The 14,407-nt window shown below is 36.0% G+C and overlaps 1 protein-coding gene and 1 long non-coding RNA gene across 3 annotated transcripts in view; one reads left to right on the top strand and one right to left on the bottom strand.

The window, feature by feature from the left end:
* Positions 1 to 14,407, top strand: part of LOC105153951 (irregular chiasm C-roughest protein) — a 127,799-nt gene that overhangs the window by 89,513 nt on the left and 23,879 nt on the right. For both annotated transcript variants that reach the window (XM_087407024.1, XM_011069116.2), the window contains exon 3: positions 7,938 to 8,170. In XM_087407024.1, the coding sequence (XP_087263150.1) occupies positions 7,938 to 8,170 (233 nt within the window). The remainder of the gene's footprint in view (positions 1 to 7,937; positions 8,171 to 14,407) is intronic.
* LOC147909281 (uncharacterized) overlaps positions 1 to 14,407 on the bottom strand; it is a 140,789-nt gene that overhangs the window by 109,788 nt on the left and 16,594 nt on the right. The gene's annotated exons all lie outside the window — the stretch shown is intronic.

Raw genomic sequence — 14,407 nt, 5'->3', positions numbered from 1 at the left:
CAAATCAACACCGTCATCGGCGCCAAAATAATAGCGAGAACGAGCATATGATACTGAAATTTTAGCAAATTCCCAACCGCAACGAGAAACCACGATACGCGGGTTGGTTTACGAAATCAATACGATCGTCGGCGTGGTGGCCAATAGGGTCGATTGAACCTCGTTGTGCAGTAAAAGCTGAGTATAATTTCGAGACCTGTCGCTCTGTACTATCATTGCGGTAATCATCACATATCGTCCATCTTCCTTTTATTTGCAAACCGTCTATAGACGATATCATTGCGATAATTGGCCTAAATAATGGCGCTATACATCATAGTAAATATTAGATCAATGTTTTAAAAAGTTTTTGTCGCGTATAGTGGAACACTTCCGTGCGATAAAAAAATTAGCGGAACTCCCCAAAGATAAATGAGCATTTACTCAGTATTTACGTCGCTCTCTATTGCCTCATTTTTAAAAGAAACTTTATTATCTGACTGAAATTTTTCAAATCACGCTTCTTCAGTCACGTTCATTTTGTAAACATTATCAATTAATGTAAAATTATTTTAAAAAATGAAAGATTTTTCAATGTTTAAATATATGGCAAATCGTATGCAGTCAGCATGTTCTACCGCAGCATGAAAAATTCAACTGCATTTCGAAGCTGAGCTTTAAAGCACTTTTACCGAAATCTTGCCTTATCCATATGGTAATGTTCACTCTACGAGGTAGCAAATTCGGAGCTGCATTTCGGAGTTGCACATGCGCGAATGGAGGTCTACGTTAGCACCAATCAGATATCCAGATGCGCTTAATTGGCAATTGCTGCGACCTTAGGATGTATGGTTGGTTTGTCGATTAAAGGATAACTATCTGTAATGATGCATTAGCCCATGCCAGGTGGCCGATACCTGGCATGGTTGAGGAAAATGCAACAAATATTTGCCTCTGGTATAATCAAACCACAATCATGACGTAGCAGGTACATAGATAGATATAGAACGTACATAAGATTAATTCTGATTACGAAAATTAAAAGGTTCGAAATAAAATTCCTATTTCAAGCCAAATCTCTGCGTGTATAATCCTGCACTACAGAAAGAGCTACTTTATTAATGCACCTTTATTAAATTAACGTCGAGAGATGGAAGGTAGTAGACGCGTAGAAAATCTTTCTGTGCAGAAAAATCTGATTTGAAATAAATAGTTGTTCCCGTTCCCTTTCTTGCTTAAAGCTGATTTATGGAGTTAAATTAACTAGATGTTCCTGTCTACCTGAAAGTAGAAACATAATTCCTGCATTTCCTTTTGGATCGATCGGTGTAGAAGAATTACGTCACGGTAGAGAATAATCAGAATCAACAGTGGATGGTGTCGGCGGCAGCCGTCTCTTCACGAGTATCGATTTTCTTCGATGATCGAATCCGCTCAACCGGACGAACGTTAATGCCGTTTGTTCGCATCGCACTACATCCTCCCCGTTCACCTCCTCGCCGCGCGAGGACGAAACTCACCACGAGTTTCCAAGTGCGCAGCAATGCCCGGCTGTGCTTTCGTGAAATTTACAGACGCGATTAATGTCACGACTGGCTCGTCCGGCAGGCGCTCGCTTGCCTACCGACCGTTTGTAGGCCTAACCGTTACTAATTTCGGAGGGAATTATGGCCGCGGTATTACATACCCGAGCTAACTGGTCTATAGCACACGTCTCCGCGTGTGTGTCCGTGTGCCCCGCGTGTTAACGTGCACGGCGTACCCGACGTCTTACGCGAAAGGCCTGGCTGTATTATTGACGGAGCGCTGATTTATCGTCGTGATAAAGACCTACGCCCTCGCGCAAACAACCCTCGTTGCGTCCCGCGCAACGATGTCCGTTAGGATGTTATCGTTTGCCCGTTTGCAGCTCTCTCCGATTCTCGAACACCGAATCCACTACCCAACGGCCGACCCAAATGCCGATATGCCGGAGTAGATAAAGCCGCGCCCGCTGATTACGCGATTACTTCGTGCCGGGAGACTAAATCCGCGCGCAACCTCGTCGACAGTAAACACACAAGCTTTTACGAGGCTCGTTCGTGGCCGCCGTTTCTCGCAAACGTATATCAGAGAGCTTCGGGGACACCCACCGGATTACGTTTTCGATATTTTCGCAGCTTTCGTGCGCACTGTCCGAGTTATCGAACGGTCTCTCTCTCTCTCTCTCTCTCTCTCTCTCTCTCTCTCTCTCTCTCTCTTTACATTTTGCTCTCACCCTCTGCACCTAGTTTTCGCGGTGCAAAGCCGAGTGACCAGACACCCTAGCGAAGAACGAAATTTGCAGCGTAATCGCATCGCGTGTAAAGACAATCCACTACTGTTAGTTAGGCCGTGTGTGATTTACTACGTATTGCAATAAAGGCCGGTAACCGTGCACGATGTTATCACGCCGTTTGTCTAGTTACAGACCTAAGCTCAGAGAGAGAGAGAGAGAGAAGGGGAGAGGGAGAGTTTACCGAAACAACTAGCAACACGTTTCTGGTTAGAGAATTAATGGCCTTATGTTAAGGTTATCTTGATTATGACGCTATGTCCATGATTCAATTAATTTATTAATGCATAAATATCAGTTCTAAGACGAGACATCGTCATCTACAACTATAATATACGCAAAATAGAAAAAATATCTACAGAATATTGCGAAATTTGCGAATCAAAATACCATCAAAAAATTTCAAAAAATTAAGTAAAAAAGTTATTTTAATTTTAAGCATATAGCAATAGTTTGTGAAATAATAAAGTTTTAAGTATGGCTAACTGCGTTTAGACAAATTACGTTTAAGTTCTTATATCTCAAACACACTACTTGAAATAAAAATATACACGTAACTTTATAATATTCTATATCTTTACTTAATTTTTCGAAAATTTTCTTGCTGTGATATTTTGATTCTCGAATTTCGCGATACTCAGTATTTTTTCGTTTATATTGCTGAAAATTCATATCTACCGCCAACATATCGCATCTTTTGAAAGCGTTTTAGTATCCAAATATATTTTCTTTCTCGACGTTCCTTCGGGAAAAATCTGTTTGCCGTATTCTCCGCTGTTATTCTTAGTATGAATTTCTCAGTCGCAATATACCGTTTTTTTAGTATTCAAGTTACAAATATTATACTGCATAACCTTCTCCCGAGATATGTATACGCGTGTCTCATGCGCAATTTTTTTAAAACGACAATCTCAATTTCGACATAACAAAATTGCGGACGTCGAAACAGGTTGGGAATTTTTTAAACCGTCGCCATTTTTATGCTCTTTGAAGCATAAAATGTCCAAGTCTAGCAACGGAGAAAGCCGAGTACCCGCATAAATTATGCATCCGGAAGGGTGAAATTCTCTGCTGCGCAAACTTTGGGCTTGCTACGTTCTCGACGCCGAGAATCGTATTTGTAAAATTCAACTGATATTAATGAGCAAAGCCGACCCCAGTGCTTAAGAAGAATGTTCTTATGTTGCAATATTTCGCGAGATAGAACCAAACGATACGACGTTCGGGTTCATCACAATCGTATAATATTGTAATATTAATATTAGCAGAAACATTTTACCTCAGTAAATATATTTACCAGTAGCAAATACATTAAATATATATTAATTCAGAAACATTAATTCCCTTTTTAGTCTCACGATTCATCCTTTTCTTATTTGTTTTCGCGTTATCGTTACGTCCGTCAAAAGCCGTAAATAGCTAAATATTGATTTTCGCAATTTTTGGTCGATTCAAATGCACTGTAATATTGTACTCTCTGTTAACAGTTAACAGTAACAAATTGTAATTAATCGTAACGGTTTATGATACAATGTTCGTTTCTTGACTCGTGTAATTAAAATTAATTATGGCTGTTTGTAGCGGAGCGGACAACGCAGGAGTTAATTAATTGCTCGCGATGTATTGTTCCACCGCATTGAGTAAGTCTTCACAGCTCTTCTCGTACCTTTGCTTGCCAAAAGATCCTTTCTCCTTTGTCCGACTTTTATGTCAGACCCTTACATCGGAAATGTTCTCAAATTGTGTCTCGAAGACTTGAATTCTAAACGCTATATCAAACAGTTGCTCGACGTTGCCACAATAAAACGTAATTATTATAATATTTCACGGAAACTAAATATCAGATAAGTTTATTGCGATCAAAACGAGCGACATTTTATAATTACGAAAGTTTCGAGAGTTTTTATAATTTTTTAATCGAATATCCGTGACGATTCATTATTCAAAAAATTCGGCGAGGAGTTTTAATATAATCAGAGTTCACTTCACTTCTGTCTGATGTCAAAGTTTTCTGGCATTATAATTTTTCACGCTTAATGCAACAAACTTTACTTGACGCGCAGGTGTGTAGTATTCAAGGATCTCTTCCGTAAAACTTCCTAACCCGGTAACACTGACGTGCGTTAACATTTTGTAAATAAGAAGTTGTCACCATCATTCATCCGGTCGGCTATTCACCGTATGGAACCTTCCATCTTCCGAATAAAATTATTACCAATAAAAGTAATAAAGAAAATGAAACATAAGATATAAAAGGAAATGCATATAAACAATGCATATATGTAAGTAAATACAAAAAAAGTAAAAAAAATAAAAGAAAATATAATTTAACAATAAAACCATTTCTGTTAGCATCTTTGAGATATATATTTCAATTTTTTTAATAAGACATCTAATATATTTATGTTATGTATCGTTATATAATACATTATTTTGCAGTGATCTTGAGAGGACCTAAATGTAAAACGGAAATATCGAAAACGTAGATTTATCGAACTTGTGAAAAAGCTTGATTGAAAAACACTGTTCAACGATATTGCAACCAATGCAGTATTTTCTAGCAAAACTCCGCCAATTGAAAATATAAAATATACTCATCATTATAAAACATTTTGAAATAACTCTGAGTAAACTTAACATAAAAGAAAATTGTAAAATGTAGATCTTTTAAGAGAAAGTTATTTTAGAAAGTCGTACGATACCAGCTGCGCAAACAATAGCACGCCAAAAGTTCGCGGCACGAAAATTACTAAGTTACGTTCGTCGAAGTAAATTCAACTGATTATGAGGGCATTATAGATGATCGTTCTAACTGACATCACGATATATAACATTGACTATATCTAGCGAAAGTAATTATCGTAGTATTACAGAAAGCTACGGACGATGTTCTGTATGTCAAAGTTTCAAAGTTTATTCAACGGGGATCCTGAGAGAAGCGTTAATTGTAGTTAGCAAGAAAATGTACGTTTCAATTGGCTTTTAACTTCCACAAATGTAGGCGCATATAGGTGAATGCACTTTATCGCTCGGTTACGGTTTCCGCTATTCGGTTTACGCTAATTGGAAGGTATCATATAAAAATAAGTTAAACCATGAAATTTGAAAAAAAAATCGGATTGTATAAGTTGTAAAAAGTTGTGCAGCTGGCAATATAAAACTTTGCATTTAAAAAAAAAATGATCGAAGTAAAATTTAATATCACACGCCATTCAGGAAAAATAGCTTAAAATATTTCTTCGAAATTTTAAACTTGATTTACTCGGAACTGCTAGTTGATGGGCTAAATTACTTTTACATAATACTGTTCGATAAAGTTGTACGATTCGAAAGGATAAATCGACCATTGACACATCGGTGGAAATAGCAAATGAATATACCACTGCAGTCAAAATAAAATATTAAAAAAATGCAAAAAAATCGCTTTATCATTTAATGCAGGGGCGCTCGTCAATTTTACTCGCGCGACCATCACGGACGAGTGACTCGGCGAAGCTTTTCGCGTCATCCCACACCGTACCACACAAAATTTCCCATGGAAATTATTTTCGATAACGCCCTGACGTTTAACGGCTGAAACGCGCGGTATTACGAGCGGCTCATACACGTTTCATCAGGCATAAGCCACCGTAGCTTTGAACAGAAGCGCGACAATCAAGGGACATACCGTTCTAACAGAGAATAAATAAAAAATCATTTATAAAGTTTCATACTCCATAGTACTCTATAATGCAGGTGCCAAATAGAATGTCAAATTAAATAATAAAAAACATTTTTTTTTGTGCTGACGCTACGGAGAGAGAAAGAGAGAAGTAATAACAATTTTATCTAAAAGTATAAATTATTAGTATTTTATACTAGTATTTTTTTTTTCATATTAATTTTGTAATATAAAAGTAATTTTCTTAATATTTACTTTAAATTCTATAAAATAATCTTTAAACAACTATAAAATTTATATACAAATTTAATAATTTCAGATAACTTTCATCTTCTCGTACGGCTTGTGATACTTTTTATCGCTTATATAATATACTTGCCAGTTGTATCAACTTTCTCAAAAAGAAATTAATAATTTCACAGAAATAATATTATCGTCTCGGGATACATTTATCAACTTGCTTCGTATTTTCCGCGGAATTTTATATTTCACATATAAGAGCAGTAAATTTGGGCTGACACCTAGGCGGAAAGTGTCCTTAGTGCGTCCCCGGTTGGACGCGCCGCCGTTGTCAGCCAGCTTTATCGTGAAGGTGCAATTTATTGTAGAAATTATTTCTCGTCGCACGCATGCACGGAGACTGACAATTACATTTTTCTACCGTCTGACCATGAGCTGTCCCTTCGACCATCGCATCATGTACGCGGAATGTCGCCTTCGTCTCGTTCACTTTGTGATCTGCTCGCAGATCCGAGAAGCGTAATGTTATATGCATCGGGATGCATGCGTGACATCGATCTGCGAGAAGGACCAAGAGGATGGTCGAACGGGATGATGGAGAAAAAAAAATGCCAATGCGCGAAAGGAACGGCACACACAGAAAGGGGGATAAATTGTACAGGCGACGCGGATTTATTCGAGCGCGATACGTTACCGTGATACGTGATGCGACTCGGCGTGAATCGACGAGCTTGCGATACTTTTGAGCGACGACGCCACTTTCGCTCGACAGACAATGCGTATATTCTCGCGATTTGACGAGGGAATCGGTAGTAGTGGCGGTGGTTGAAAATCATTGGGAAGAGAAAAGAAAAAGAGAGATGAAGAATGGATGTGGGGAAAGGGCAGGGGGAGGAGAGAGAGAGAGAGAGAGAGAGAGAGAGAGAGAGAGAGAGAGAGAGAGAGAGACAGACTCTTCCTCACAGTAGGATGAGCTGGCTCTAATTCGTCGATGGTAGTTATCAAGCTGGATGGTGCCTGACAGTTTACGTGAATACGCGACGAATTTAAAATAAAACCGCGCCGTGATAAATTCTATATCTGCGTTCCGACGCGATGCTGTAAGCGACTGACATATTCCGCTGCAGTTGAATATCGTTTTTTCGATCTCTCCTCCATTGTCTACAATTCAGAGAGTATCCATATAATGTAGAGATTATTTCCACTTCGCATTGTATTTCAATGATAAATCCTTTTCTCAATTTGGAATCGATTTTTTTCGACGAATATACATATCTAAAGAGACCATTGTTTATCACAATTTTCCTCATTATTATACTTGTTCGTTCTTTACTGACAACTTTATTATCATATTATTAGTTACATTCTTCATGTTTTTGCTCAGTTTTTGTCGTTTCATTTATTTTATTTTATGTATTTTTTTTTGGATATAGGTATTTCTTTTTATACTATGCATTTGTAAATCCATATTTTTTGTTATTTGCGCTTTTTTTTGTTGAATATCTTATTCATTTATCTGGCTATATTTTTAGATGGCTTGCCACACAATGATAAACGCTTTACCTCTATTTATTATAGTTTTCGGATAAAGACTCAAACCATATTAAAGTATAACAATAATATTAGTTGAACGCAATTTTAATTCCAGCGAAAGCTCATGAAAAATTTAATATCAATATTTAATATCATGCAAAATCTGTTAGACTTCAATATTTATTGATCATATTTTTTTTCTGCTTGCAGGTGATTTTTCGCTGCACATATATCCGGTGGAACTCGAGGACGACGGCACGTATCAATGTCAGGCTTCGCCGACAAACGACGGACAGCCGGCTTTACGATCGAGATTTGCCAAGCTGAGCGTGCTAGTACCACCGCAAAAGCCGAAGATCTTACAGGGTGACTTCCTCGTCACCACCGAAGATCGCGAGCTGGTGATCGAATGTATAAGCAGCGCCGGAAAACCACCGGCAGAGGCAAGTACCCTTTCCTCTTTCCGTATCTTTGTCAACGCATATATAATATATATGTGTGTACACACACACACACACGCACATATATATATATATATATATATATATACACACACACACACACATATACCAATAGGATTATCCGAGATTAGATCGGATTAATAGCCGTGAAAGCAGCCTCCGGCGATTGCATCTGGAAACTTCGTGGATATCCCTTGGCAATGGGCAGTACGTTGCCTCGAAGATTATGCTCGATTGATTTTACCTTTAGCCGTATCTCCCTTAATCATGTCATTTCCGAATGTCTCTTGTTGTACATGTAAATTCATCGTATTATCAATCGCAATTCTAAACGAAAAATAAATAAACACATAATCGAGTTCATTTAGTAGCATATTTAAAAGTACTAATGTAAATACTTATGTAAATGTAAGTATTTAAATGTAAGTACTTATGTAAATTGCAAGTTTCAACGTATATATGTAGTGAAATATATTAAAAATTTTATTTGCACATTAATTTCGACGCGTGACTTTTATATGTCCTTAGTAACTGTATTTATTATTGTTTAACATTAAGAGTCAATCATTATTTATTCGAAAAATAAATTCAGTTTATATACTACATTTCTTAGATGAATATATCAACGTAAATGTGTGAAATACATGTATATTCAAAACTTTATGCTATACCTAATAATATCTAAAGTTATATGGCATTCGTATTATACGTGATAATATATCTTAACGTGACTCTGTACATATAAACTGAGTTATAGTTACGGATCTGTCATAAAACAGGATGAACATATCCACATATCAAATCCCCTTATTTGCGGTAAATTGCTGCGCAGAAATACAAGAACTATTTTTCTCTCAATTAACCTTCTCAATTTATGTCATATCGATGGCGAACGTGATTCAAAGCTGTTTTTATCGCGTGGAAATAAACAAATATTATTCAGTGTCAAATTAAGATTCATTGGAGGGCTTTCGTGTCGCATGGATTTTAACTGAAACCTGATAATATGAAGAATAATTTATTATTCCTGCTGATTGATCGAATAAAAAGCGGGAACTCAAACGCAAGGCACGCTTAGTAAATAGTACCGAATCTGAACCAGGGCTGAAGCCATGGATTGCACTTCTTGCTGCGAAGTCCACTCAGCAGAACGCGTGGTTCCGCGCAACAAAAACAACTTTGAATCACGCTTGGTGAGTCTGAGATTTATGTGGGTTACCTATGTCCCTACACACAGCCAGCCCGTCAGTTAATACTGATTGCTCTTGCAATTCCACCCCTTCCGAACTTATGAACGTATAAAACACGTTTGACACATAATATGCGTATTCGGATAAATAAAGTACGAGCTTGTGAGGAACAAGTTAGTTGAGTTAGGAAAAGAAAGAAAGAACTATATAATTCTGAATTTTACATTGTGTAATACAAGCGAATGTAAATTAGCGTCGTTAACTGTTATTGTTTTTGCACTCAATACTACAAGTAATAATAACTTGATAATACACGAGAGCATTTTTCACATTAAGGCAAATATTTTAACCGTAATAATCATAACGTAATATGATACGCTATGATACAATTATCCTTGTGTAAAATCATTAAAGAGGATGGATAAATGCTTTGATATATTACACTCAGTCCAAAGTGACTGCTTTACGAGACACATGTAATACCAGGAAAAAGTTCTCGTTAACTTCATGAGCCTGCAAGATGTGTTTCCATAATATTCGTGACAAAAGGAAGTTTATCCTTATATAAAAGAGCTTAAACTTAATGACTGCTATGGAGATAAGAGTTTTCCATTACGCTAATGTACCGCCTACGGATTTCATACGGCGCGCTTTATTTTCATTCATTACATAGCAAAAGTTCGGCTATGCCGACCTAACAACATCGGAAGTTATCACGGCTGCATAACTTTCCATTACAATTGCACGCTAAGAATTTCTTTCTCGCAAGATAATACGTACAGGGTGCTTCAAATTTTCTTATTCAACAATCTCTTTCATATAAAATTGTATTGGTCTACACTGAAAAAAAAAAAATTGATTGCTGTAACAATTTAGATAGTAAAATATGGCATAGCATTTTTATATGGCTGCAACCAGCCTATCGAAATCATATACTGACATTGCGGATAGACGTAACTAAAAATTTGCTGCTACAATCAAAAACTGGTTGCTGCAGCCATATAAAAAAAAATGTTATGCCATATTTTACTATCTAAATTGTTGCAGCAATCAATCTTTTTTTTTCAGTGTACCGATCGATTTATTTAATGCACAAATATTTTAAATAATTTCGAAAGATTTTTGCAAGACATTTTTGTAAGAAAAAAAATTTCTCTCTCACGAATATATCTGTTTAAAATTTTCAAAGTATCTATTTTTTTGTTTGAATCTTACCCATTTGTTACATATTATAAACGTAGGAAATAAATAAAATAATCTACTACCGTAACCGAGTAGTTACTTTCAAAAACTACTTAAAAATTATGAAATGCATGACCAATGTATTTTGTAAATATCAAAATAATCCAAGAATCCGTGAATTTGTCACGAATTTTATCCTCAGATAAATATATGATCCCGACGTTCACTGTCGTTAATGTTAAATCCGGAAGCAGCCAGTTAATCGACAACTGTCGAAGAATTTAATGAAATTTGTTTCTCGATCGCTCGCAAACGCATGCTTTTTAATTAAAATTATGCAAATCCACGATTAATGGCGCGATCGGGGAATCGACACGCGAGTAATGATCACAGAATATTTAAACACGAAAAAATATCCATTTTGAATGTATTCCCGTAGCATACAAAAAGAATACATTAAATCATAGAGTGATTAAAATGGTCGACTGCAATCTGATAGAATATTGAACCACATAATCGTACAGAAGTTTCATAATTTCAGTAGAATATTAATGATCAAAATAAATGGCATCGCGATTCTCAGAGAAATAATTTAATATGGCTTTTGTAACGTTGACTATATTGTACGTGTATATTAGTTATGTATCATGTAAATCTTTCTTAAAAACTAGGTTCACAATTTGTGATGCATCAAATCGCGCAAATCCGTGAAAAGTATCATATTTTACAAGAGCTTAATTTTCACATTATTCATTACCACGAAACCACATTTTGCGTACCCATTAATTAAATCGATATTCTCCGGTGTTACAAATATTATTACGGAAATAGGCTATGCACAACATCCGAATTTCAATCATTTGAATAATCTCGTTATATACGAAATTCTCATCCAACCGCTATTTCAATCGTTTTATGGAAAGTTCCATAAGGTGTGCTAATGTCTGCAACTATAGATATCTATATATCGAAATTCATGAATGAAAAAAGCACGATAAAAAAAGCGATGACTAGCAAAAACTAGCAAAAAGAAATGATATATGAATAATAAAAAAGAATTTTTTAAAATCTGTTCTCTCCATGAAGTAACAATCATTTTTACAACGATGAATAAACCATTATATTTTCAGTAAAATAACGACCATACTTTTAATATATTTGTTTAATATAATAACAATTATACATATAATTATATAAACTATAAACATTATACTAAAATTATTCGTTTGTCACAATTTTACTACTCTTTTAGCTTTATTAAAATTATTCATTTTACGCAGGATTTAAAATTCATTTTTCGGCAGTAGTACTTTTCATAAATTTTCGTTAATTACGTTATTATTACGCTCGGTTCTGTTCAATCAAACAATAGACTACCTACATAATCGATCATTGACGTGATTCAACATTATCCGCTCACGGAGCGGAAAAATGGAGCGAAAGCTACTCGCAAAATTTCGATGCATTGTTGTATCAATGAAAGCGTTAGAGCAAGAACGAAAGAGTAGAGTTGCTAATCACGCGATATCGTGCGTATAGTTCGTGCGGTTTCATCATTAGACCGCTTTTCTTCGCGTATCGTGTGCAGTATTATTAGAACATGAAAAGTAAAATGTATAAGGTGTCATAAAATATAATAAACGAAAGTCAATCATAGAAATACACGATACATTTCAATCTCCAATGTATTCAAAATCAGACATTTCTAACAGACTTTTATCGCAAAAACCGAAATTTTTTTACATTAAATGTCTATCTAGAAAATACGCAGTTTTTTTTGGCGACAGGTTCAAATTGGCGAAAATCTGTTATCGGTTTATAAGCTCCCGTAGGCGCCCATGAATGATTACATCCGAACTGTCCTGAAGCATATTTATATTTGATTTTTATTTACTCTTGTTTTTTTGTATCATTGGAATTTTTTTTAATGTTTGCGACGACCTAAATAAATATCCCATTATCGAAATTTGCAAATCTGTTTCTAAAAATGTATTTGTAATTTTTTAAAGCTGCATATTTCAAAGAAGATGAAAATAAATTTCCAATCATTATCTTTATCTTGTTTATCATATTCGAAAATATCAATAAATGTACATATCACTAAAATTCAATAAAATCTAATTTAATTTAATTCATATTACGTTAAAATCATATTAAAATATATGTTGCATTTTTAATTTATATTATAATAAAAAATTAAAATATATTAGATATCTTTTTAAAAAACCAATAGAGAATATGATTATATAAATGCATCATATTTTGTGCTAAAATAAAATAGTATCAAGAAAGGTTAATTAAATATTCGGTAAACTCTTTTTATAGAATTCGCTTGTTCTTCATTTTTCTCTCTGTTTACTGTGCTTCGCGTATCGTAAAGTTTACGGAGATGAATAAAACAGAAGGATTTTCACGAAATAATTTTCACAAAGTCGAGTAACTGTGAAGTTGTCTTCGTCGCGCGTATAATTTTGAGATTAATATTAAACAGCGTCTAATAATTGTTCCCGTAACACATAACGTCTACTTGCCACGATTCTCTCACAATTGTTTAAATTATTGTATTTCGTTCATATACACTTTCATTCTGATATTTCTCGCCTCCTATCTCTCTCCCTTTTCGTCTTCCCGACAACATCAAAGTTTTAAGACTTCCTATCGCATTGCCGTCAAAACTCGCGAGAACCGCAAGTTTCCTCAAGGCAGGATTTTAATATTGCTTTTAGAGTACCAAATGTATTATTGTTCTCTATTCATACTGCATTCAGAAAATGTACAAAATATATTTATATTCGTATTAACATTTAAATTATCTAGCGAACAACAATAATTTGTCAAATTGTTGCGATTAATTCAGCTTGAGAAATCTCGGGAGTCTGTTCGCGTGATAAAATCGAAGGAAACATTTAATAAATGCAGATCTCTCGATTTTACGACTTAATGTACAAGCCATCTCGTTTCCTCTGAGATGCTCGGTCGGGCGACGCTCTAAGTCGCTGCCGATATTGCTGAATCTATCGCGGCCTTATCAGCCTTCATTAGGCGAATCGCACGGAAGAAAAAAAGGAGAGAAAAAGCAAGCAAGTGAGAGAGAGAGAGAGAAAGGACTAGTGCAATTCTGCTAGAAATTCAGAGTCACCACAGTCGAATGCTTCGCAGCTCTCGCCATAATCCGATTTTGCGTCTCTCTTCTTTCCTGGATCCGCTGTCGCGCGAATACCCTCTCTCGCGCGTTCCTCCCGTTTGCTTTTCAACTGATAACTAGTAATTAAACAGCTCCAACAACGGAATAGGGCATTTACTCATGCAATTCCTATCCCTGCCTCCGCCTTTCTTTAGCATCCTCTCTCTCTCTCTCTCTCTCTCTCTCTACTATTACTACTACTAATACCACTACTAACACCTCCTCTTCACCCGGCCGCACCGCTTATTCTACATCCCGTAACTCCACTTTCAGAGCTATTGTCCATCGTGCGAATGGTCCATGCGGGGGTGACGGGATGGAGGGGAGGACGCGTGGATGCCCACGGGAAATTATTAGTTGTGAATCTATTCATCTTACCAGAGAAAACCGCTACGGGATATCCTGATACGATTCTCAATATGCTTCGTAATAAAGCTGGACGCGCGCGCCTCGAAATTTCTAGCCCGGAGGGCAACCAGCTGCGCGTGTATTTCTGCCATTCTCAACCAGAAAATGCGAAATGCACGCTTTAATACCGTGAAAATGTAAAAACTGAATATCGGATGATTAAGCGAGCGGGAAAGTGGGATGAACGTTCGATGGAGATTAGCTCTGGAGCTTCTGTTTATTATTGAAATATAAAATAAAGATTTGAAATAAAAA

This window comes from Acromyrmex echinatior, chromosome 6 (assembly GCF_024713525.1).
Source record: "Acromyrmex echinatior isolate Ae372 chromosome 6, ASM2471352v2, whole genome shotgun sequence".
In the NCBI taxonomy this organism is placed as follows: Eukaryota; Metazoa; Arthropoda; class Insecta; order Hymenoptera; family Formicidae; genus Acromyrmex; species Acromyrmex echinatior.
This window is presented reverse-complemented; position numbering and strand designations above follow the sequence as displayed.